Consider the following 24,563-nt stretch of genomic DNA (forward strand, 5'->3'; position numbering starts at 1 on the left):
GCGTGGAAACAACTGCTGGTCAACCAATGTTCAAAAAATTGGTGTGATTTCAAATTCGCTTAAACAGACTTCAAACGCACACTAAGAACAGCGAAAGAATGCTATAATACGAAACTATATGATTATCTTTTATGGCTAAAACAAAAAAAAGCTCTTTTAAGATTTTAAGATCGCAAAACATGTTACCACCCGCTGAAAATATTGACTCCTCCGTTCTTTCTCCCCGTGAGCTCTCTGATTTAGTAGAAATCATTGAGAAAGGAGTCCAAGATAGATTTATGTCAACTATACCACTGCACATTGGGAACCTAATGGCGGGCGAGGATTTCGAGGAGGTTACTTTAGATGACTTGGCAGAGATAATAAGGCACTTATCTCTGTCAGCAGCTGGACCAGACGGGGTAACAAATGCAACAATAAAAGTAATATTCGAGATTTCTCCAACTGAAGTACTTAATTCTGTGAATTTTTCTTTGACAAAAGCTCGGGTACCTGCAGAATGGAAGCTGTTTAAAGTGACTCCACTTCTTAAAAAGCGAGAAAAAAGATTTTCCTTAGACAATGTAAGGCCGATATCACTCACGTCAAATCTGGTTAAGCTAATTGAAAGAGTTTTGAATGCCCAGGTAATAAAATACATTAATAATAACGCAATATTGAACCCCAGTCAAATTGGTTTTAGATCTGGTTGCTCAATATGGTGTGCGCATGTTGATTTAGAGAGCCGAATACAACTGGTTCGGCGTCGGCGCCAATACTATGCATTAGTTACTCTAGATTTGGCTAAAGCGTACGATAGGGTTGAGCATTCAATTTTATTAAAACAGATGGAATATCACCGCCTTCCCAACTACATCACTGCGTGGGTGTCGCAGTTTTTAGGAGAGAGAGAATATTACTGCTTCAAAGATGGACACTCGTCGAATCATATAAGCAGACACGTGGCGTACCACAGGGGGCTGTCCTCTCACCAGTTTTATTTAACATTTTCTTAAGCTCCATTCCATCAACTAAGGATATTCAGTTATATGTGTACGCGGACAATATTGCTTTCTTTGCAAGTAATACCGACCTTCAATCCCTATAACATAGTCTACAAAATTATCTCAATATGATAGAAATATGGCTAAAAAATATTCATATGACCCTGAACGTAAAGAAAAGTGCGCTTCTTGCATTCTCATTGCCGCAGCCTACCAACATCTCGTTAATTTACAGCAATGAGCTCATTCCGCAGGCGAATTCCCCTAAATATCTGGGCATCCTATATAATGACACATTAAATTGGGGAAGCCACATTGATGATGTGTACTCCAAGGCAACACGAGCCATGGGGTGGCTACCGAAGCTCGCAAACCATAAAGCGGGTTTAAGAAGTGATGTGATAATAATGATATATCAACTTTATGTGCGGCCCATCATGGAATTCAGATGTGTATTGTTTTCTGGCAGTGCAGCTTATAAAATCAGACCCCTAATACTTCTGGAAAGAGAAGCGTTGCGTTTGTGTCTGGGTCTACCAAAATTTGTTGCAAATAACGTGTTGTATATGGAAGCTCGCCTACCTTCTCTGCTAAATAGGTTTAAAATTCTTACTGTGTAAGCATTCTTCACAATATACAGTTCACACCAAGAACTCTCATTTTATGTTTTCATTCAATAACCGGCTTTATTTTTCGAAACACATTTGTCATGACTACACACCCCGCAAATAATATTTGCACAAGCGCTACTACAGCAACTGAATGTAAAAATTAAACATGTTGGTCCAATACACAACCTAAATTCAATGCTTAGCATACAATTCGATGATATATTTCCTCATAAGGCGAAACAATTTGCACATAGGTACTTAAATGACCAGTTAGCAGATTATCTAGCTCCTCTGGAGGTAAGCAATATCTGTGCGACTGATGCATATGTGTCAAAAGAAAAAGCTGGGGTTGGCATCTTCTCTCTTCCTTTGAACTGGTACTTTTCGATTCGACTCGCAGATTATACCCCTCTATTTATTGCAGAATTATCGGCGATTGTACTTGCCCTCAAGTGAATCATTAGCAGTTATCATTACATATTCGTTATCATTATGAAATGCACTTTCTGCGGCAGCAAATGCAGAGCTGATGAATACGTTTCGGCATTTAGTACCGAAAAACGTAAAAAAACAGCATTTGCTATGGGTACCGGGCCACCGCGGAATATATTTGATCGAAATGGCGGACTTTTTAGCAGCACTATTCCTGAGTGGGCACAGTTTTGCCAGATACGAGTTACGCGACAGCGCTAAGGTTCCGAAATGCTCGTCTGCAATGGGGAATAGGTAATTTGGATAAAATAAAAAAAAATTCGAACATTTGAGGTATTGCTGGCATAAACAGTGGTGTGTATATCATCAGTTAGAGGCCACTTATACCATATTGCGCTGTGCAGTTCTACAACTAAATTATTACCGTAACAAAGCTCGACTCGAGGCGTCACCGCTGTGCATTTTTTTCAACGAAATTGAAACAATTGAACATTTTTTTTTATTCTGTCATCGTTATTCTTATCAGAGAAAAAGATTTTTAGTAGACTCATTACAAAAGCTAGGAATACAAGAAATCTACCAGTACTTTTATCACTTGGTGGCACTTCATTTGGTTACTGCCACAGGAATATATGTTCCACTGTGTTTGATTACATTAACGCAACTAAAAGATTACCGTGCTAGAGAACCCAAACCTTTTCAGATCTTTAGTTTATAATTCGTGGCATTGTCTGTCAAAAACAAGAGATGGTTTGACCGCTTGCTCAGCAAACATTTTTGTTTATTGGTATTATTATCTCTAAACTATATTTTTCAGATGGGCTTTAATTTCATTTAGGTTTCATTTAAGTATCCTGCCACCCGGTTCTTGGCCCATCCCCCCCTGTGGGTGAGCGCCATCGATCTGAGGTTATCAGCATCAGCATCAGCATCAGTATGAGCCAAGCCACGTCTCCCATTCATTGTAACGTCACACGAGTCGACAGGATGGAGACCTGCCTGCCGCTTCATTATTCACTGATCATCGACGCAGTTCTCGACAAGACACCCTGACCATACATCGACTACCGATTCATCGCCTAGAAGGACAACGACCAGCAGCATGGCAGAACCATTGGCCGACCTTGACATCCCCAAGTGTACCAGAGCACCAGACAATGGGCCTATGCAGAACTGGTTCTATATGTTCGAGCTCCACGCTACCGCTGAATCAAGGTCGGAACGGGAGATGATCACCAACTTCTCTTACATCTCAGGTGAGGCATTCAAAGTTTACCTCACCCACATCTTCAAGAATGATGAGTCTTGGGAAAAGATAAAGAAGAAATGATCACCCATTTTAAAGAATAAGATGAATACCTGTCCATACCTCATCAGCTGAAGGCTTTTCAACTCACCCATCACAGTTACGTGAAGTCTTCCCGCAGTAAGCGTATTTCCCAAACAAGACTTCCGAGTAAGTACTCCACCATTGTACCATCTTATGACTCGTCCGAATACACGTCGCGCATTACAACACCGACTAGGGACTTGAACGTCGCAGCAGACAAGGTAATGCCACCGTATGCTGATAGGAATTTAGACCATTTTGCCAAAAGACCAAACTTACGGTTGGATTTTTCACGGGAAATCAGCAATTCCAATGTGTTTACGGCATCATAACACTCCAGGTGAACAACCCGAATCACTTGATGCTACGTGTGGCACACATAGCCCACACGGCTTCGGACGCGTGATGGCACTTAAGCGTGACCAGTTCATGAATCCTCACAATACCAGCCCACACCCTGATGTTCAAGACCACAGTCTTTCAAAAGACGTTCTCAGTTCAATTACGCAGCGAAAAATGTCATGAGAAGCACCTCGAACGATGTGTGCTGTGCTCTCATCTTCAAGTAAATTTCGAATCCACCAAAGCCGACGCATTGTAAACTTACAGAAACATTTACAATGAATTATAACACACAACCGTCTGGGAAACTTTCTCATCAGTCTGCCACACTGCTTTTATTTCAAGAAAAGCCCTGCAGTACAGTATTGACTACCCACTGTCTACTGATCTCATCACCATGCAAATAAAAGCAGACTCATGTTCCTGAAAGATGCCCATCTGACCAACGTTTGCAACAAAACGAGCAATTTCAACAAAGTCAGCTCCACGAACCCCAGGAATTACAATGGCTACTCGAACCAGAACAACGATCAAGTGAACCCTCCTTACGAGTACACTTGTGGCTTAAAGGCCATCAGAGACAACAGCAATTAAAGAAGCAAAGACAAAGTCAATGCCTAAGCTATCTTAACAGAAAGCAACGTAGAGAAAATTTTCTGCGCCAGTTCTTAAGGCCGTGTCTGCGCTCTAACAAACTGAGAGAACGCCAGAGAGAGTTACGAAAGAGTTATGAAGCTACCTGTATACAAAGGAGAAAAAAAGACATCGTCCCATCGGCCTTGGTTCTCATGCCAGCTGACTAGAAGCAAAGCATCTGTTGCCACGATGGCGCTGGATCCGATGCCAAAGACATCCGTCAATCCTATGCTACACATATTTCAAGCCTTGTTCATTTCTCAGAAGACCTCAAGTCCTGTCATCATCAGTGCAGATGGGCAGGCAGGAGTTATGCTAGCCCGGGTGCAACAGCAACCCTCGCCCACCACAGCAACTCTAGATATGACCGGACCGCTGCTTTATGCTGTGAAGCTTATGTACGAGTTAAGAAACTCCCTTCTGAAATCGAACTATTGCGCATTTTGACTTTCTTTACTTTATGCTTTTTGTTGTTTAGTTGATTGTTACGCGCGCATTGTTTCGGGGGAGGGGGAATCCTGTGAGGTAGGAAGACAGTGACGTATAGTAGAAGCTGAGAAGGAAGAAGTCAGAATAGAACATTGCGCATGCGCCAACCCATGTCTCCCGTAGCCAGCGTCAATTTTATATATATATATATATATATATATATATATATATATATATATATATATATATATATATATATATATATATATATATATATATATATATATATATATATTCACTCCGACGAAGGCAGGCCCACCTGCCGAAACGTTAGTAAAACTAGTGTTTTTTCGCACGTTTGTCGACCTCTTCTTCTACCGCATTTTCTACCGGATCCATTGAATTTCACCCCCCCCCCATATATATATATATATATATATATATATATATATATATATATATATATATATATATATATATATGTGTGTGTGTGTGTGTGTGTGTGTGTGAATTAAACGCGAAGGTTATGAGTTGAACGCGATAGTGAAATCCGGCCCCTAGTGCACCCTTCACCCACTAAGCACACACCTATTTATATGTTTTGTTACATACACACGCAAGCCCACAAAGACGCACACAGTAGGTTGGCCAAGCACACGCTATTATCACCGCATGGGCTCGTTTTCATCGTGACACCTGTCAAACAAAAAGCGTTTAAAGGGCCCTGGAACATTTTTTCAAGTACCCATGTAATGAATTCACCAGAAGAGCTTATTGCCCCACGAATTTAACGCCACAAAAATTTTAAGAATCTGTCAATTGCGAGTGGAGTAACAAAGGTTTGTCGCATGCTGCAATTGCATTATCTCTTCTCTCATCCCGACGAAAATGCTTGAACCTAAGCAGGGAGGGGTGGCAGAGCGAAGAAACTACTGTACCTCGTGACCTTGAGCGCGTTTTTTTTCTTCGAATGCACGGCTTTTTCAGTGTGATTGCACGCACATGCGTGGACAAGTAGCGGCCTGCTGCGGCTATCTCGGTAACCTAATTTTTCGGTCAGAGACGCACAGACGATTTTTCGCTCACAACCAGCGAGACCGACGCCGTTGGCGGGTTTTCTGCGACACGATCTATTTAAATCTCTCGCGCTAAAATTGAATCCGGCATTAGTATCCTTCGGATGCCCCATAAACACCTGCTTAGGACGTGGAAGCTCGGGCATTATTGGATGTTTGAAGGAGTTTAAATGCCCATTCGGTTAAGTTGTCGAAAGACGTCACACCATGGTCGATTTCGGCCACAGCGATAAAGCCAATTCAGGCCGCAAGAAAACCTACTGACAGATCTCCAAGCAGAGGCACAGCGTGACCGGCACCTACCACCGCGGCGTTTTCAGACCAAGTTACAGAGTGGCCGCGTCCGGCCACTGCGAAACAGGCAGTGCCACCCAACGGGTGCTCGCAGTCACAGTCGAGTGTGATGAGCAAGAATGACACCGGCGCTTTGGCACGAACGTGAAACTGGAGAAAAAGAAGAGGACGAAGGAGCAGAATAAGAACAGCCGGCCTGGAAGAGAGGCATTCTCTCTTGCTCTCTTTATTACAATATATGGGTTATCCCACGCCAACTGTCCCAACCTTGGCACTCGACCATCTCTGATTCACTTGAAAAAAATTCAGATCTATCTACCTAAATTCAAAAGTGCTTCTTGCGAAATAAACTTTCTAGTACCGCAAGCGCCTGTTGATTTTTTTTTCGGAAAGCTCAAAACCATAGCCCATGAAACACGTTGCTGAAAAACTATTCTTTTAAAATTAGGTTAAGAGAACTTTTACCTTTAGAACAATGTTAGGTGTTTTACCTATAATAAATTTTACGAGCTTTTACGCTTTCGTGCGTGTTTTATCTGACCTCAATTATGGAAAATCTGGTCCAGATTTTTCATAGAACGACAAAATCAGGGGAAATAGTATAGTTGACATTAGCATATTGCCAGAATGTTTTCCTAAAGACCAAAATAATTACAGACGTATACATTGCGAAATAAAGTTTGCACGTGGCGACAAATTCGGGAAAATTATTCATTTTGGCATATCTTCGGCTGTAAATTCAACCATGAGGCGGTCTTACTAAAAGTATGCTCAATAGTGGATTTAGTAGGAACCTTCATTAACTACACACTCATAATGTTTTATCAAACTAATTTTTGTTTTAAGCGAGAAAAAATATTTTTTCAGTTTGTGTCTTACCGCTTCCGGTGTTTGGATGTGTTTATAGTTGTAAAAAAAGCGTCCTAGAAGTAAGTACAAGCTGAACGGACGTGTGGATCATCTGGACAACGCACTAAGCTTTGTCCGTGTTGATTTAAATTACTTATAAGGAATTATTACCCCACTGAATGAGAAACGCGGTACCTATTAGACAAAATTTAGCCACACGCCACCGTCCGCTGGCAGTCTGCGTTTATATATCTTTATGCAGCACCAGGAAGTGCACTTTCCGGGGCTGTATGGTACCTATGAGTGCAACACACCGCTAACTATATGCTAACATTTAGAAGCAGGAAGAGCACAATGAAGTAAAGGGTCAATTGAAATGAACAACGAAGAAAGGGTTACTGCTTGGCAGCTAAGTTCCAGTTATGCACCAACATATGGTCACTGGGGCCAAATGGTCAATTATATACGAATTTGTTTGTCCTAATTGTGACTAGTCAGCGATGCAAAACATGTTTATTACAGCGAAAGCTGTTATGAGATTACAACTCGGGTCACGTGCAGTTGTCCGCCGCCACGGCTGGTGTCCGTAACTACTTCGCTCAAAATTAGTAGAAAAAAGTCTAGCACCAATAACACAGTGGGGCTCAAACTCGAGTCCGCTGGGTGCCAGCGCAGTATTTTACCCCTGAGCTACGCCGTTGCTTGTGACTTGCTGGCAAAGTTGCCTTAGGCAGGCTTGATGCTGGGAAAGCAATTGCGGTAATACGACTTATAAAGCAATTTAAAGCATCGAAAGAACAACCAGCCCTATCGCAAAAACCAGTGGCACTGGCCCAGCACCATACCTGATTACTGGACCAGTGTGGCACTGACACTGAGACAGTGCCACGCTGCACGAGGCACGCTGGCACTGTACTCTGTGACCCGCATTATCGGCCGAAATCTGGCTTTTAAATTGATTTTAAAATTTTTGGTCAGTGAGCCTGAGTCGAACCTACTACTTCAACACATCACAAATTCTGAGCTTGACACGCTACCCACTACTCAACACCTGAAGGACGAGAATGAGTGTATTTTTCTTCATCATAAAAAAAATTCAGATATCCAATGTTTTGATTTTGTCGTTTACATACGCAGTGCTTCGCCTCTTCGTGCTCGCGCTAAACAGGTGATTGTTAGGCTAGTTTTGGCGGGTTGCCTTGGATCACATTCATCTGGAACGTTCTGCCGCAAAGCTTGCTAGCGTAGCTGAAGATGTGTCACGGCAATCGTAGTGACTCGCTATGCGGCTAGTAATACCTATGTAGAAAACAGCGTTGATCTGTACTGCTCACTGAACGCTTTAGATTTTGCCCCTCGATAGTTTGGAAGTATTTTCTGTCCTCCTCGTTCACGTTGCGCGTACGACAGCCGCAGAACTTCACTCTAACCGAAACGACTATTAGGTTTATAGGGCCGTACTTCTTGTGCCTCAGTTGCTGTGAAGATCGTAGATATTCAGTTAGAAAGAGTCTAATTATCGTTGAAGTGTAGTAAATGAAAACTGACCCATGAGTGGTCATATTTTCAGCGTGAACTTATTTACGGCGTTAAACCAGAAAACACAGGACAATGAAGGAGCAAAAAAGAAAGAAAAGGCTTCCCTTTCCTGTCCTGTGTTTGCTGGTGTTGCGCTGTAAATAGGTTCACGATAGAACCTGACCAACCTTCCCAACTTACCGTCTTACTGTCATATTTTCATCTTCGACTACACAAATGAGAAGCTAAAAACACCGAGATTGGGCATTGCAGCGGATCACTGGTGCCGCGGACGTGCGGCTTCCTACGGTACGAGCCGCAACGACTCGCTTCTAAAGTAGGTTGGTCTTGATTATCAGGCTGATACTACTGTCATATTGTGTTTCCAATTATCAGTTCTATCGATGCCGTTTATAAGATATATTGACGAAATTGGATCAAATTGCAAGGAAAGCGCACCCGTGCCAGGGGGGGGGGGGGTATTCATGAGTGGGCTGGAGCCTTTTTTCCCGAAATTCTCGCATGCCCCCCTTTGCCCCCAACCTCCAGGAGAAAGCATGGGTAAAACACGACGCATAAGTTCTGTGCTCCCTGCCCCCCCTGCAGGAACAAAGTTGTCGTTTGTCCCCCCAGTGAAATCCCAGCAGCGCCTATAACCCGCGCGACCAACATATGAATGCTTTGGCGTTCTCGTATCCATTGCCTAAGGAAACTGAACCTATATATGTTAGCATATAGATGGGAATACCATCACATTCGGTAAATTTTGTGCTTGACATCTCACAATTCAATATGAAGTCTTACAGAAAGTGCGCTGATCACGACTAGTTTTTTCTAAAATGCCGCTAATGTTACCAGTGTGTGGTAGAGACTGTGCAGCGTGACCAGTGTCTCCCACCGCGCTTTAAGACACTGGACTACGCTGTGCAGCGTAGCCCAGTGCGTTTCAGTGCACTGGGCAACGCTGGCCGTGCTGTACGCTGTGTCCCAGTGTCTCGCAGCGCGCTGTAGTACACTGGGACACACTTCACAGCGTTTCCATTGTAACCTAGCGCGTTGAAACGCACTGGGGGAAACTGGAAACACTGTTTTATTTTTCGATAGGGAGTCGTCGAACAATGTGAATCGCGCGACAAGTGGGCCGTCCAATGTCCAAACCATTAAAAAACTGAATCTTGTTCCCCCATTAACTGTGGCGCATACCCACTTCAGCCATAATTCGTCATCGTCGTCAGCCACTGCGTGTACAATTGGCACAAAATTCTTTTAAACGTTAAGCGGATACCACACTTCTCAGAAGAACGACGAAAAGTAGCACAGCCATTGCTTGCCTACTACCCAAAAAATTATTAACAATGCTCTAGTGGGTATCAAGCAAGTATGCTTGCAGTAGTTACTCTATGAGTGTTTCGAAAAGGCTCTGAAAGGCCGTTTTTCTAGCTTTCGCTGTGACTGTGCTGCAACTTCCGCGCAGGCCTGGCGTTTTAAAGACGAGAGTCTTTCTTGGGGTCCTTCCACGAACAAACTTTGGTCTGTATATGTATGTATGTATGTATGTATGTATGTATGTATGTATGTATGTATGTATGTATGTATGTATGTATGTATGTATGTATGTATGTATGTATGTATGTATGTATGTATGTATGTATGTATGTATGTATGTATGTATGTATGTATGTATGTATGTATGTATGTATGTATGTATGTACTTTTGTCTGTTTGTCTACCGTTACCACAAACCGGGCACTCTAAACAGCACCAGCGTATACTCCGAACAGCCTACCCCATCCGCAGCGCCCACCAATGTTGCTCAAGAATCAGCGTTTTTACGTTTGCAATTGTCAATTAAAAAGCAATATTTGCGCATATTTGAGGCACCATAACAACACATATATATCCTGCATGTTCGTATTTTACTACAAAAGGCATACATAAGTAATTTTAAGGACCGTAGCGCTTATTACGCTGCGCTGACCATGTAATGCTTGAAGAAACGGGGAGTGTTTCCAACGCTTTTTTAAGACGAGTAGGTGGTGCCACCTACCAGTCGCCTTTCGTTCTACAATTATCACCTCTGAGACGGGCGCCCACGCCCATCTCAGGGCCATGTGTTTGTTTTCCAAAAAAAAAAACTGCCAGATGGCGCTCATGTCTCACGTGTGACGTGACCTGATGCACTCGTTCGCCTCCGCTGCACGCTCGAGGCACTCTAACGCAGCGCCTCCGGAATACCATTCACCAATTTTCTTGCGCAGAACATCAAATAAATGTTTTGTTCAGTCTCCCCACACGCAAGACTATCGTCTTTCGACGACATTTGCAGATTACATACAGATACGGGGCCATTTTTTATGAATAGCACTACGAGCGGTATTATTAATAAAATGGTCTATATAAAAATAAATTAAACTGTTTTGAATCGCGGACGAGTCGGCATTAGGACCAACGTAATCGTACATAATTTACCGATTGGCACCATTGACAATACGTTGGTGCATAACAGCAACTTAGCTGCCAAGCAGCACATCCTTTTTTACAGCGAAAGCGGTTATGAATTCAGAACACGGGCCACGCATGCTGCCGTATAGTTGTGCGCCGCCGCTGGTGTCCGTAACCAGGATTGAACAAAAAAAGCTCAGTTAATGAAAAACAATAATGACACAATGTGATTCGATCACATATCCTCTGTGTGCCAGTCCAGTATTCTAACACTAAGTGAGGCCTGTGTTTTTTGTCTTTATTGACCACTGTGCCAGGCCAGAGCTTGGAAATAGTTTTTTTAGCTCGCCTTAGGCAGGCTTGATGTCGAGAAAGGAATCACGGTAATATGAATAATAAAACGTTTTAGAACATCAAAGGAAAAGCCAGGCGTCACAAAATGCGAATGGCGTAACGAGTGGGTCGTCCAATGTCCCAACTCATAAAACACTTTATCGGGATCCTCTTTCACCTATGGCGCATACTCACTTCAGCCATATTTCTTGACCGTCATCAGCCACTGCATGAAAAATTGCACAAAATTCCTAACAAGTCTGTAGTGGATACCACTCTTCTCCAAAGAATGACGAAGGATAGCTTAGTGTACAAAGGTAACTGGAAAGATCGGTAATTGAAACTGTAGCACACTATCACAATGTTACGCTAGAATATGATGAAATTTTCTCCCCACAATTTAAGTTTCAATCTTTAGGTGTTTTTTTTAATAACACGTTAGAGGATTACATAGTTAGTGCAGAAATAAAGAATATAATAACCACAAAGGCTTCTGTGAATAACTAAAAGCCAACACTAGAACTTGCACCTGCTTATATTGGTTGGTCATTTTCAGTAAGACTGCGAGACTTCAATCCACTTTTTGAAGCTCAGCTTTTGGCTGTTATTTTGGCACTCCTAAAACTGCCTTCAAACGAATACAGCGCAATCATATTTACAGATTCTCTTTTGGTGTGTACTGCTCCCACAGCTTCAGAACAATCAAGAGCCCTAGTGACATTGCGCACATTAGTTCCGCCCCAACTTAAACACCTGAAGTTAGTATGGGTCCCAGGCCACTGTGACATATAGTTGAATGAAATGGCCGATTCATTAGCCCAAGATTCTCTCGATTCACCTCTGATCTCAGTACTCCCAAAACTAGAATACATAGCATCCATCAGATATAGAAAATTACTTAATTATACAAATATGATAGAAAATATTACTAAACGGATGGATTATCAGCATCTGAGATATCCCTGGAAACATCAGTGGAGTCAATCTAGAAAGCTAAAAGTTATTGTAAACAAATTTCGATGTCGTCGTCGTCGTCGTCGTCCCCCCCCCCCCCCCCCATAAACTTTCATTTACACAGAGCTGGTCTGCCGATATCTCCCCTGTGCCCATTCTGCGAAAAAACAGAAACAATAGAGCATTACTTTATATCATGTCGGAACTATTCATTAATTAGGAAAAGAATTTTAGTTGCTCCGTTTTCCACAGTAGGTATAAATTTAACTGCGGATAATCTTCTCAGTTTCAGAGCCTCCAGCTTGCGACATTGCCACAAAAACGTATTTGATGAGGTATGCAATTTTATTCAACAATGTAAACGCGTGCCATTCAACACCTGCCTAAATATATTCTTCACGCATACTTATGATATGTTTGATAATATGGATGAAATTTGCACATTCATTGAATTTTCATCGGGTGAGGTAAACTCAACTGTCTGGTCTATTCAAAATTTCACTCTTCTAATATAAAATTAGCTCCCCTTTTATCTCATTGATTGCCCCGCTGCGGTGGTCTAGTGGCTAAGGTACTCGGCTGCTGACCCGTAGGTCGTGGGTTCGTATCCCGGCTGCGGCGGCTGCATTTTCGATGGAGGCGGAAATGTAGGCCCGTGTGCTCAGATTTGGGTGCACGTTAAAGAACCCCGGTAATCGAAATTTCCGGAGCCCTCTACTACGGCGTCTTTCTTAATCATATGGTGGCTTCGGGACGTTAAACCCCACATATAAATCAATGAATTATCTCATTGATTCATTTTACTTTCTTAATATTTAATTATTTGAAAGCTCATTTTCTATTCTTATTTTTTTTCTTTATCATCCTAATAGGCTTTCAATAAGTATTTCACATATTGGCTACAATACAAGCTTTCTGACCGATCCCCCAGAGTGGGTATGTGCCAGTACTCACAGGCAATAAACAACAAACAAAATAGATGCCGGTCTATTAACACAATTTATTATTATTTATGGCGTAGAGTGTACCCAGTAGCGTGCTTGAGCATCCGAAAGAGTGTTAAGGCTCCGAATAGCCCCTCTTTTAGCTTACGCCGTGACCGTGTTGCACATTTTTAATGTGTTTTTTTTTCATTTGAATTGAACCTTCCCTTCATCGTGATCTCACTACTTCTAAGTGTTAGCATACAGGTAGCTGTGTGTTGCACAGATTGGTACCACTTCCCGGTGCTGCGTATAGTATATACGCAGGCTGTCAGCAGACGGCGGCATATGGCTAAATATTGTCTAGTAGGTCCCGCGTTTCTCGTTCACTAGGGATAATACCAGCTTGTAATTATTTTAATTAGGCACGGACAAAGCTTAGTACGTTGTCCAGAGGATTCCCACGTCCGTTCAGCTTGTACTTACTGCTAGGACGCATTTTTACGACTATAAACATATCGACACCCCGAGAGCGATAACACACAAACTGAAAAATATTTTTCTCGCCTAAAACAAAAACTAGTTTGATAAAACTTTCCGAGTGAGTAGCCAACGAATGTTGCTACCGAATTCGCTACTGACCATATTTTAAGTAGTAAGGCCTCGTGGTTGAATTGACGGCCAAAAATGTGCTAGACTGAAGTTTTTGCAGATATGTCACCAAGTGTAATCATTATTTCACACTGCATATCTCCGAAAATACTTTCGGTCTTCAGTAAAACATTCTGGCAATATTCTAATGTCAACTCTCTTATTCTTCTAGTTTGGTCTTTCTACGAAAAAAATTCCGAAAGTGAACTAGATTCTTCATATTTGAGGTCAGAGAATAGACCCACGGAAGCGTAAAAGCTCTTAAAACTTATTTTAAGTAAAACACCTAATATTGTTCTAAAAGTGAAAACTTACCTTAACCTAACTTAAAAACAACGTTTTTTTTTACATGTTTTATGAGCTATGGTTTCGAGCTTTCCGAAAAAAGTCAAACGAGGCTTCCGGTATTGGAAATTTTTCAGCCAAAAATATATCGGGGGAAACACTTTGGCCTTCCGTAGATAGTTCTGGATTTTTTTCAAGTAAATCGATGATGGTCGAGGGCCAAGGTTGGCATACTAGAGGTGGATTGACCCATATATATATATATATATATATATATATATATATATATATATATATATATATATATATATATATATATATATATATATATATATATACCAAGTAACAATGCCAGAATTACCCGCTCGTTTCCGGCGGCTCTCCGTCGCTCCTTTCTAGTTCCTCTCCTTCTTCTGCTTCTTGTTGTCTGTTGCTACCTCGTTCGCCCGCTTGTCTTTTTATCTCTCTTTTTTTTGGAGGGTCTTTAAACTGTGAGGGTGACCCTCTGCTACGGGAACTTGTATCATTTCACTTACATCCTCCGAAGAAGGCTGGTCCACCAGCCGAAACTGTTAGGATTAAATAAATATTTTATTGTTTTGTTTCCTATACTGCACTATTCTCGAAGTTTATAACTATATATATATATATATATATATATATATATATATATATATATATATATATATATATATATATATATATATATATATATATATATATATATAGTTCACAGCTGTGTACGAGAAATTCAGAGCTTGTGCAAAACAGTGCGGCATCACAAGTGAATGACAAGTTGCCGACATGGTGGAATTCCTATTTTTGTTCGCCTAATTTAATGAGGTGCAACATCTTGGCAAAACACGCTGTGTTTGTAGAGGTGGGTACGGTACCCACGTCTAATGCTATGTTGTTTGTTAAGCTTTGTGTGCGGCTAAGAGTAGGAGGTACAGGAAAAACATGAACTAGTTTTGGTGCTGCAGCTCTCCTGCGCTTTTTGAAATAAATGGCACAATTTAGAAGATCCCATTGCTGCGCCAATGAAACGAATGGCGAGGGGCAGCACTTTGTAAAATGGATCATGTGGTGCAGGCGAATCGAACAAACCCTTAAGCACACAAGCGTCATAGCATTTGACCCCCATCTAAACATGGGCACTTTGGCTGGGATCGAACCTGTGTTGTTGAGCTCAGCAGTGCCACACAACCCAACTAATAGTGTTACAGTTTCAACGTTATTGAAGTGTAGATTCCATGCCACTGTAGACAGTCAATGCTTCTGGCCAATCTAAAGCACCCCTCTATGATATGCCTGGTAAAACATTCACAAATACAGCATTTCATGTGTGAGGTTCAAGCTAACCTAATGTAGTGGACATTTAGTTTGAACGTGCTTGCAGAGTGGACATTCGGGACTAGTTATCCTGTCGTTGCATGGTAGTCTGGCCAAACAAGTAACACCACCAGATATCAATGCATGAAATTTTCCAAAGTAAACAAATAAACTCAGTTAACTAGTAAACAACGATATTTTATACATATATGTAATGGTACCTCGTAACACGTGTATCTCTCAAGACTGCTTCTTCACAAGGCATGTCATGTAGTAGGTTCCTTGCCCATTGTACACAGCTGCTTTCATGTCAGGTGGGCCAGGAGGCTGTCGCAGAAAACGAAGTATTTCTGAATTATGTGACACTTTCTTTCACACTATAGCAAAACCACAGCCATATGTGAGTTGTTTCTCAAACGCGACTGCGGAAAACTATTAACTCGTAGGTTTTTCGCACTAATATATGGGCTAGCTACGACGACACATGTGAGGCGACAGTGATTTATTTGCCTTCTTTCACCGCAACGGCCTCGTTGGTGTTACCTGGCGATAGAATTTCAGAATCAACTATTTAGTCAGCGACTAGTTTTCACGCGAAGCCACGCCACAAGTAACACACATTTTGTCGGTGACAGATTGAGAAGTTAAAATGTTTTAAAATTGATTATTGCAATGCGCTGCCTCCGTGTGACGCATACGCAGTCATTGGCAAAAAATCTACATATGTTCAAATGAACCAACTAGCCCACCAAGCAACCGTCCTTCAAAAACTGAAGTGGTTTCTACTCACCCGCCCAGGCTTGCATCCGATGAAAGCTTCAACGGTCGCTTCGTTCCCCGGAAGTCACTTAAATTCCCTTCGCGAAACTATTTGAACGAGTCAAAATAAACAGAACGAGAAACAGTGTGATGGTCGGCAGAGGCTCGAAATATTTACAGCGAAACGAAACAGTCCGAGACACATCAGAACGTACCGCGAGCCGTTCGCAACCGTTTGCTGCCGTATATTTTAAAAAGAAGATAATGATGTCGATAGGCTGCTGCTGACCTCGAGTCAGCTGGAGAAAAATCTATTACAAAAAATTGATGACGCAGCACATGTTTAAAGAAAACTACTTACTATAAGAACAAGGTAATCTTTATGCGTAACGAAACGCGAAGGTGTAGTATTTATCATTTTAGAATAAAAATTTGGCCACGTTGAGAGCGTCCCTACAAGAAAGTGCAACAGCGCGAGTGGCGAGAGAGGTTAGTAAATCCACTCTGGGTGTTTGAAGCAGAAACACGCTGTGGTTGATTTTTTTGCCCCCTGCAGGTGATCACTTGAGCTTCAGAGTTTCCGGAGCGTGATTAGGCCCTGTTATAGACGTCACTTTTATTCACAAATATACGCAATGTTTTCGTCACTTGTGAGATTTACAGATCGCTCATGAAAATATATGTTTATTGCTTACCAGATAATAAACAGCCACTAGTGTAGCTCTGTGTGTTGGTCAAGTTGTTTCCTGGTCATTTCACACAGTCTGAAGTTAAAAAACAATTAAAAACAATAAACCAAGGTCAAAACGTTTCAGTGCAGTTCCTTGGCCATGCGCCATATCCCCGGGGTTCTTCATCCTCAGAAAATATATTACATGCTACACGAAAAAAAAAAAAAAACGTCATGTGGAAGTGGGTGCCTAGCTGTCTGGGTCCTTTGGTCTAAAGCTGCTATGCCTAACTGTGGTCAACTTTAAGCCATGTTTGTTCAGGTTCACCGCATCGGCAATCGATCGTGCCTACAACTACCATGAATGTCTTGAAGCAAACAGTTCATTAATAAATATGTATCCTGTTTATCTCTCGCGCGTAGCACGCTCACTCGAATTCTAACACGGACTGTCAAAAATCCGTAAGCAGATCGAAAGCGTCACGTGACATTCAACCGTATGTATTGGTACATAATGCCCTATGCGTTTAATATCACTAAGCAGCACGAACCAAAAATGTGGTTTAAAGAGATGCAAGTTACTCACGTAATGAGTCTTCTTCGAACTTTCGAAGTCTTTGCTGCCAACGGCGCGCAGCCACGCGGGGCATCGTTGTTTGAGGTTTCTGCCGGAAGGAATGCAACAAAAAAATTGAAATCAAACAAAGTCCTAGGTTACGTTGATTGATGCTTAAGTATTTGCCGGAACATTTGCGGCACGTTTATGAAAACTACGAAGTGTACCTGAATGCCCACCGGCGTTGTCCTGAGTACGTGCAGTGACCCGAAGCGCTTCTAAGGATTATAGGGATGAGAGTTCATTGAATTTAAGTAAGCCATTAACGCAGGCGGGGCCACGTGGAAAACAAGTGTGCTATTTGGAAATCGCGTGACTAGTAGTAGCCCGCAACTTTACTGTCCTACCCCCGTAGGTTTGACTGTCGGGACGAAAGGGGAAAAAGGGCCTAAAGCGCACAACAACTCCCTCTTTATCTCGCTTCAGTGTGCCAAGATAAGAACTTTTGAAAGTTCTAGATAGACTAGACAATTGCCAAATGTCGAAAAAAGGGGTCTAACGACACTAGCCAGGCATATAGAGCGTTGTTGTGCTTTTCCCAGGCAAGTGGTCTTAAAGAAAAACTGTAAGCAGTGTTGTCGATCGTTCTGTTCACCTTCTTTATTTTATTCTTTTAACCTCTTTTTTCTGTCCTCTTTTATTCCCCTTACCCCCTTCCCCGGCACAGTGTAGCCAGCTGGTCTCAGAACTGCCTGACAACCCTGCCCTTCCTTTTCCATTCCTTCTCCTCCATCCCCTTCCATTTTTATAATACGGACTCAAAAAACCTTCAGGGCAGCCGATTTATGATGCTATGTAATCTTAGCCTTTTCGTGTACACTTGTAAAACAATGGCTGGGCACATAAAATCCAAGCGCCCTAGGTCTGTACTAGGTATTTCGAGAGCTCACACAGTCATACATCTATTTTTTCAATGCAGGAGGTGCAGAACCCTGAAGAAATGGAGCTGAGAATCGCTGATCATTACACACGTTTGCAAGAGCCATTCTCGGCCGTGTGATACCTACAACCACGAAACCTGGAACGAAACTTCGCGTGGCTGATTGAGTTCTAACACACCCACAATGTCTGAGGCTGAATAAATGGATTTTAAGGTGCATTCTCAAGCGAGGAAAAAATCCTGCTTCACCGTGGGCCGAACGGTCACGTGACGAGTTTCCACGAAACCACGGAGGCGTTGCGTGCACACAGCCGAAGCGCGGCTCACGAAATCCGCGTGAATGCTCTCGACTGTCGCATTTACGGAACACTTCTCCTGCTAAAGCGAATGGTACAAAAGGGCACTTCAAGAAGGAACGCTGGGAGAAACGATGTTAGCGTGCGAGACATTTAAATCTGTGGCGCGAGCGGAGGGGCGCGAGGGGAGAGGAGCTCTCACGACGTATCAGTCATGTGATGCACTGTTCGCTGCGAAAATTCCTCTTCCATCCACTCGTGTGAGTCCAACTTCAGATTCGAAGCAGCGTGGTGTCGGGGCTTGTCACCCAATCGTGCGCAGTGACACGCAAATATCAGAGCACCCACCAGATGGCTCTGCCTTGTAGCGCTCGCTCGTTCTGGAACATTTATGGCTACATTTATGGCTAAAAGGGAAAGTGGCTAGGAACATTTATGGCTAAAAGGGAAAGTGGCAGGTCAAATCACACTCCTTGGTTTCGTGTACTTGTGGACGGGAGCAAAGGCCAGAGAGGAAAACCAGGCAATGGTAGAGTGTATATCAAAGGACAATCAGGAGTTAGGAAGAGAGTGCGAGATAATTATACTAGGAGACATGAATGCGCACATAGAAGATATAGATGGGTATACCGACCCGACAGGCAAAATGATCATGGATATGTGTGAAAGGCTTGATTTGATCATTTGCAACAGTACCGAGAAGTGTGAAGGGCAAATAACATGGGAGGTAGGAAGGCTTCAGTCGACGATAGATTATGCACTGATGTCACATAGGATGTATGATAAGCTCAGGGGAATGCACATATATGAAGGTGGCTCCAGAAGTCTGGGTAGCGATCACAAACGTATCAAGCTAAGTTTTGGAAGAGCAGTGAAAGTGGGAAGGAGACAAGATGAGCAACTACAGAAAAAATTTTATCCAGAAAGGCAAATTGAAATAGCCACTAAACAAATTGAGAAAGTAATCACGGAGGATAACAAGACAGTGTGGACATACACGAATCTAATTAGACTCTTTGAGCTAGAGCTTGTTAAGACGCGTGACAAATCACCCCGGAAAAGAAGACACAAACCCAAAAGTTGGTGGGATGAGGAAGTTAAGAGAGCCATAGCAAAACGTCAGGAAGCCTCTAGGGAACACAGACATGCTAAGCAGCGGGGTGAACCGACAGATGATGTTGAAAGAAAATGGGCAACCTTTCTAAGCTGTAGAAGGGATGCATACCTTCTGATCAATGAAAAGATTAGAAGGAAGGGAGCTCAGTGGCTGGCAGAAGTACATAAAAAAGATAGAAAGGCAGCTGCGAAATTTTGGAACCATCTAAACTCCCTAAGAAATGAGACGAGCCTAGAGCAGAGTTTTATAACTACAGCCCAAGGTGCTAGGCTAGAAGGGGACGAAGCTATTGATTATATAAGAACAAGGGTGACAGAAAAATTTCAACAAAGAAGTACTTTATGCACCACAATAGACAAGGACGAATCAAGGGGTGGAATGGCTCCATTTTCACAACAAGAGTGGGAAAGGGCTGAGAAAAGGGTTCCTTGTAGTACATCAACAGGCCCAGATGGCATTCCAATTAGGCTGATAAAGACATTAGGTCCGAAGTCTAAGCAGGCTTTGAGAGAGGCAGTGAGCAAAATAATAATCGATGGTGAAGTTCCCAATGGATGGAAACTTAGCAGGATGAGCATGATCTATAAAGGAAAGGGGGAAAAAGCTGACATAAACAACTACCGTCCTATAACAGTGACATCAGTGGTCTACAGGCTGGCGATGCAAATTATAAAGGAAAGACTGCAGGCGTGGATAGAGGATGAGGGGGTGCTGGGGGAACTGCAGAATGGGTTTCGGAAACACAGGAGGTTGGAAGACAATCTGTTCTCACTGACGCAGTGCATCGAAATAGCAGAAAAGGAACACAGGCCCCTGTGGCTAGCATTTTTGGATATCAAGGGAGCGTACGATAGCGTGGTTCAAGAGGAATTGTGAGGAATACTGGACACACTAGGTGTGGAACATGTAGTCACTAATCTTTTAAAGGGTATCTATAAAGGTAACAAGGTAGTTATAAAGTGGGAAAACAGGTATCCAAGCCTGCAGAGGTAAAACGGGGGCTTAGGCAGGGGTGCCCCCTGTCACCCTTATTATTCATGATGTACCTACAAGGATTAGAGGCAAAATTAGAGGGAAGTGGACTGGGCTTCAACCTCTCTATAGTCAAACAAGGAAAACTTATTGATCAGGCACTACCAGCATTAATGTACGCAGATGATATAGTGCTAATGGCCAACAACAAGGAAGATTTGCAGAGATTGATGGACATCTGCGGTATGGAGGGAGATAGGTTAGATTTTAGATTCAGTAAGGAAAAATCAGCAGTCATGATTTTCAATGACAACGAAGGTAGTGAGCTTAGAATACAGGAGGTCACGCTAGAGATAACAGATAAATACAAATATCTGGGCGTATGGATAAGCAATGGGACCGAGTATCTGAGGGAACACGAAATATACGTGACGAATAAAGGTAACAGGAATGCAGCAGTCATGAAAAATAGGGCACTGTGGAATTACAATAGGTATGGTGTTGTGAGAGGAATATGGAAAGGGGTCATGGTTCCTGGGCTGACGTTCGGCAATGCGGTCTTGTGCATGAGATCAGAAGTTCAAGCAAGATTAGAAATTAAGCAACGTGGAATAGGTAGGCTTGCTTTAGGAGCTCACGGGAATACACCAAATCAGGGAATACAAGGTGATATGGGATGGACATAATTTGAGGGCAGGGAAGCTAGCAGCAAGATAAAATTTGAGAAACGATTGAGAGAAATGGGGGAAGAGCGTTGGGCTAGGAAGGTTTTCAGCTACTTGTACATGAAGAATGTCGATACAAAATGGAGGAAGCGAACCAGGAAGTTGACTGGTAAATACTTAGAAAACAGCAGGTGGCCAAACCAAAAAAAACTATCGGTTAAGAAGAAAGTGAAGGAAACGGAGACTGACATGTGGAAAATGGGCATGATTAAGAAGTCCGCACTAGAGATCTATCGAACTTTTAAGCAGGAAATCGCCAAGGAAAGGATCTATGATAATACACGGGGTAGTTCTCTACTGTTTGAGGCCAGGACGGGAGTACTGCGAACCAAGACATATCGGGCCAAATACGATGGGGTAGACACAGTATGCAGTGCGTGTGGAGAGGAAGAAGAAACTGCCGAACACTTGATAATGTTCTGTAAAGGGCTTCACCCTATAGTTCAGGATGATGGCGCAGAGTTTTTCAAAGCACTGGGGTTTAGGGACCGGGAGGGCAAAATAAACTTTAAGCGGGTAGACTTCACCAGAAGGAGGTTATCTGATTGGTGGCTAAAGTCAAGACACGAGTGAAAATTAAACTCTTCACTGCAAAGTACGAATCCTCAAACTCACTTTTTAAGGGGAAAAAAATAAATATAGTTTTTGGTTCATTAGGTGTTACGCCTTGGTGGCGCTGGCCACCGCCCGATCTAAAGGGTACAGCCATATCCATCCATCCATCCATCCTCCCCTTCAATGCCTGCTCTGGTTTGAGTGGAGACCTCTAGTGGTGCTGCTCTGCTTTCTAGAAATTATCATAGGGTGCCTCGATGTGCTCCTCAGGTACAGGGTGTACACACTATTTTCGTGTGTGCCATTTTGGTTGGAACGTTTCTGTTCATGGGTATTGGCTTGTATGAACTGAGAAGGTGATTCTTAAGAAAGAAAGGAAGAGAAAAGTGAGCTCCGTAACTGTCTGCTTCAGTGAGCGACACCTCAACAGTAGCTCACAAGGGATGGGGGTGAGGAAGGATAAAAGGGGTAGGAGTAAAGGAGTAGAAAAGAGGAAGAGACGTGAGGTGGTAAGCCAGATGGAGCGACAACAAACTGAGGGGATAGGAGAGATAGGAAAGATGGAAACACGGTCACAGGAGTCCGAGCACGGGGCACCACTTGCGAGAGCTCTTGTCGGCGTCAGTAGATGGCGTAGAGCAAGTCCAGTCGGTCAGAGCTACACTGTCGTCGAAGGTCGTTGGCGTCAGGAGGGGACGGAGGGCGAGCCCAGTCGGCCAAAGCTACGCTGACGCCGGAGAACGCGAGGGCAGAACCGGTCGGCATGGAATCCAGCAAGAGAGTCGTATAAACTGATAAACCGCTTTCAGTGAAATGCATGGTGATTTGGCTCAATTTATCACTTCTCACAGTAGAGCTAAGTCGGACCTCTGAGCCTTACTACTGCGGCACGGCTAACATCGAGCAGAGGACACGTCTTACAAGGTAAAAAGATTTAATGCAACTGAAAAAAGGAAGAAAAATAGGGTGAGCCGGCGCTGCCATGAGGCCACGCGGCAGCTCGTCAGGAGTGTTTATTATCATGATGGCTGCTCTTCTGTGGTGAGGAATGAAGAAAAAATTCACAGCTTTGCCGCAAATGCGAAGAAATGAACGTGATAGCAACAATTTGAATGGTCATGCACACAATGAAAAGCAGATCGAAACGTGCCCCGCGTTTCTCGCGCACAAATTACGCACTAAACGTACTCACTGGTGCGGATGCACGCGAATAAGCGTCTCATTTGTTACTTCGCTGAGTCTGAAAAGCGCGCGCTTTTCGCGAACGGAGACTGCAATGATTGCAGTGACCTTTGTGGGCCCGATAACTACAGTAGAATCGTTCCACGTAAAGGCCGAGGCCAGCCAAGGCGTGTGATCTTCCTCTCATCGCCACCACGAGATATGGGCGCGCGAGGGAGCGTAGCCCCCCTTCTCTAAGCCGGGCAAAGTACGCGTAGGAGATTAGAGCGGGTGCCGCTGCGCGATGTGGTGACATGCACTCGTTGCACCATCTTTCTGGTAATGCCTAAAACACAGCGGCGGTCAGTAGTACATAAATAGCTTGCCTTTTGAACGGTGAAGAACGTACTCCGAGGTGGCTCAGTGGTTAACTCCTTGCTTTTATGACGCAGAGGTCCCACGTTTGATTCTGTGTGCCGGAGCGCTTTTTGCTAGATTTTTTCTTCGTTGCGTTTTCATATATATTGATACGTATAAATATATGGCGCATGACATCAACGCCGACGTCAACGCAGGCGCCAGCGGCAAACTCTAGCCGAGTGTCCATATATTTGCTATCGAAATAAAATTCAAAACAGTTTCCCGCCCCGACAGATGACAATAGGTGGCTTCCAATGGGTAAGGTAGCTGCACAGGACGCTTCACCAAAGTACCGTCAGGCAAGCATAGAAAGAAAGTCCTGACGATGCCATTCCGTCCACTGATCAGTTCGTCTATGCAAACGAAGCTCCGCAGTTGCCTTGGACGCTGTTTTTTTTTTTCAGCTAGAACCATATTGTCTTTCTTCAATATGCGATTCTGTTGCTTGGTTGAATGTGTATTTCCTGGGTTCATTGAAGTACTCCTTTAACCAGCGAAACCAGAAAGTTTGCAAATACACTTTTTTCATGCTCCAAAGCTTTTTCAGTTGATCATTGGTCGACTCGGTGGGGATATTGAGGTCATAAGGTAGTAGCCTTGTCAATCTTCTCTCAACGAGAAAATCTGCTGGACATAGGGGGTACGGCTCAGACAAGTCATTGAACACATGTGGTAAAGGCCGAAAATTTATTACGGCTACAACTTCTGTTAGTAAAGTAACCAACTCTGTCTGATTGACAAGACGTCAACCAAGCATCTTCTTCAATCAGGTCTTTGTAGAGCGTACTAGATTCTCGTAAAATTCGGCTCACCAAGGAGCACTCGGGCAAATGAATTTCCACTGAGTTTTCGAGGAAGAGAAAATTTCTAGTATATCGGGGTGCCTAATTGTTCGCCAGACCTTCTGTAGATCTTGGACATTTTAATGAAGATTCGGGCATTGTCTGACAAAGGCCTCGGTGCGATCCGAAT

At 43.1% G+C, this 24,563-nt stretch overlaps 1 protein-coding gene across 1 annotated transcript in view; it reads left to right on the forward strand.

The window, feature by feature from the left end:
* LOC142776781 (synaptic vesicular amine transporter-like) overlaps nt 1-18,564 on the forward strand; it is a 159,184-nt gene extending 140,620 nt beyond the window's left edge. The window contains exon 3 of the mRNA XM_075881140.1: nt 18,385-18,564. Within this exon, the coding sequence (XP_075737255.1) occupies nt 18,385-18,465 (81 nt within the window). The 3' untranslated portion in view covers nt 18,466-18,564. The remainder of the gene's footprint in view (nt 1-18,384) is intronic.
* The last annotated feature ends 5,999 nt before the right edge of the window (nt 18,565-24,563 follow it).

The sequence above is a fragment of the Rhipicephalus microplus genome, chromosome X (genome assembly GCF_043290135.1).
Source record: "Rhipicephalus microplus isolate Deutch F79 chromosome X, USDA_Rmic, whole genome shotgun sequence".
NCBI classification, from domain to species: domain Eukaryota; kingdom Metazoa; phylum Arthropoda; class Arachnida; order Ixodida; family Ixodidae; genus Rhipicephalus; species Rhipicephalus microplus.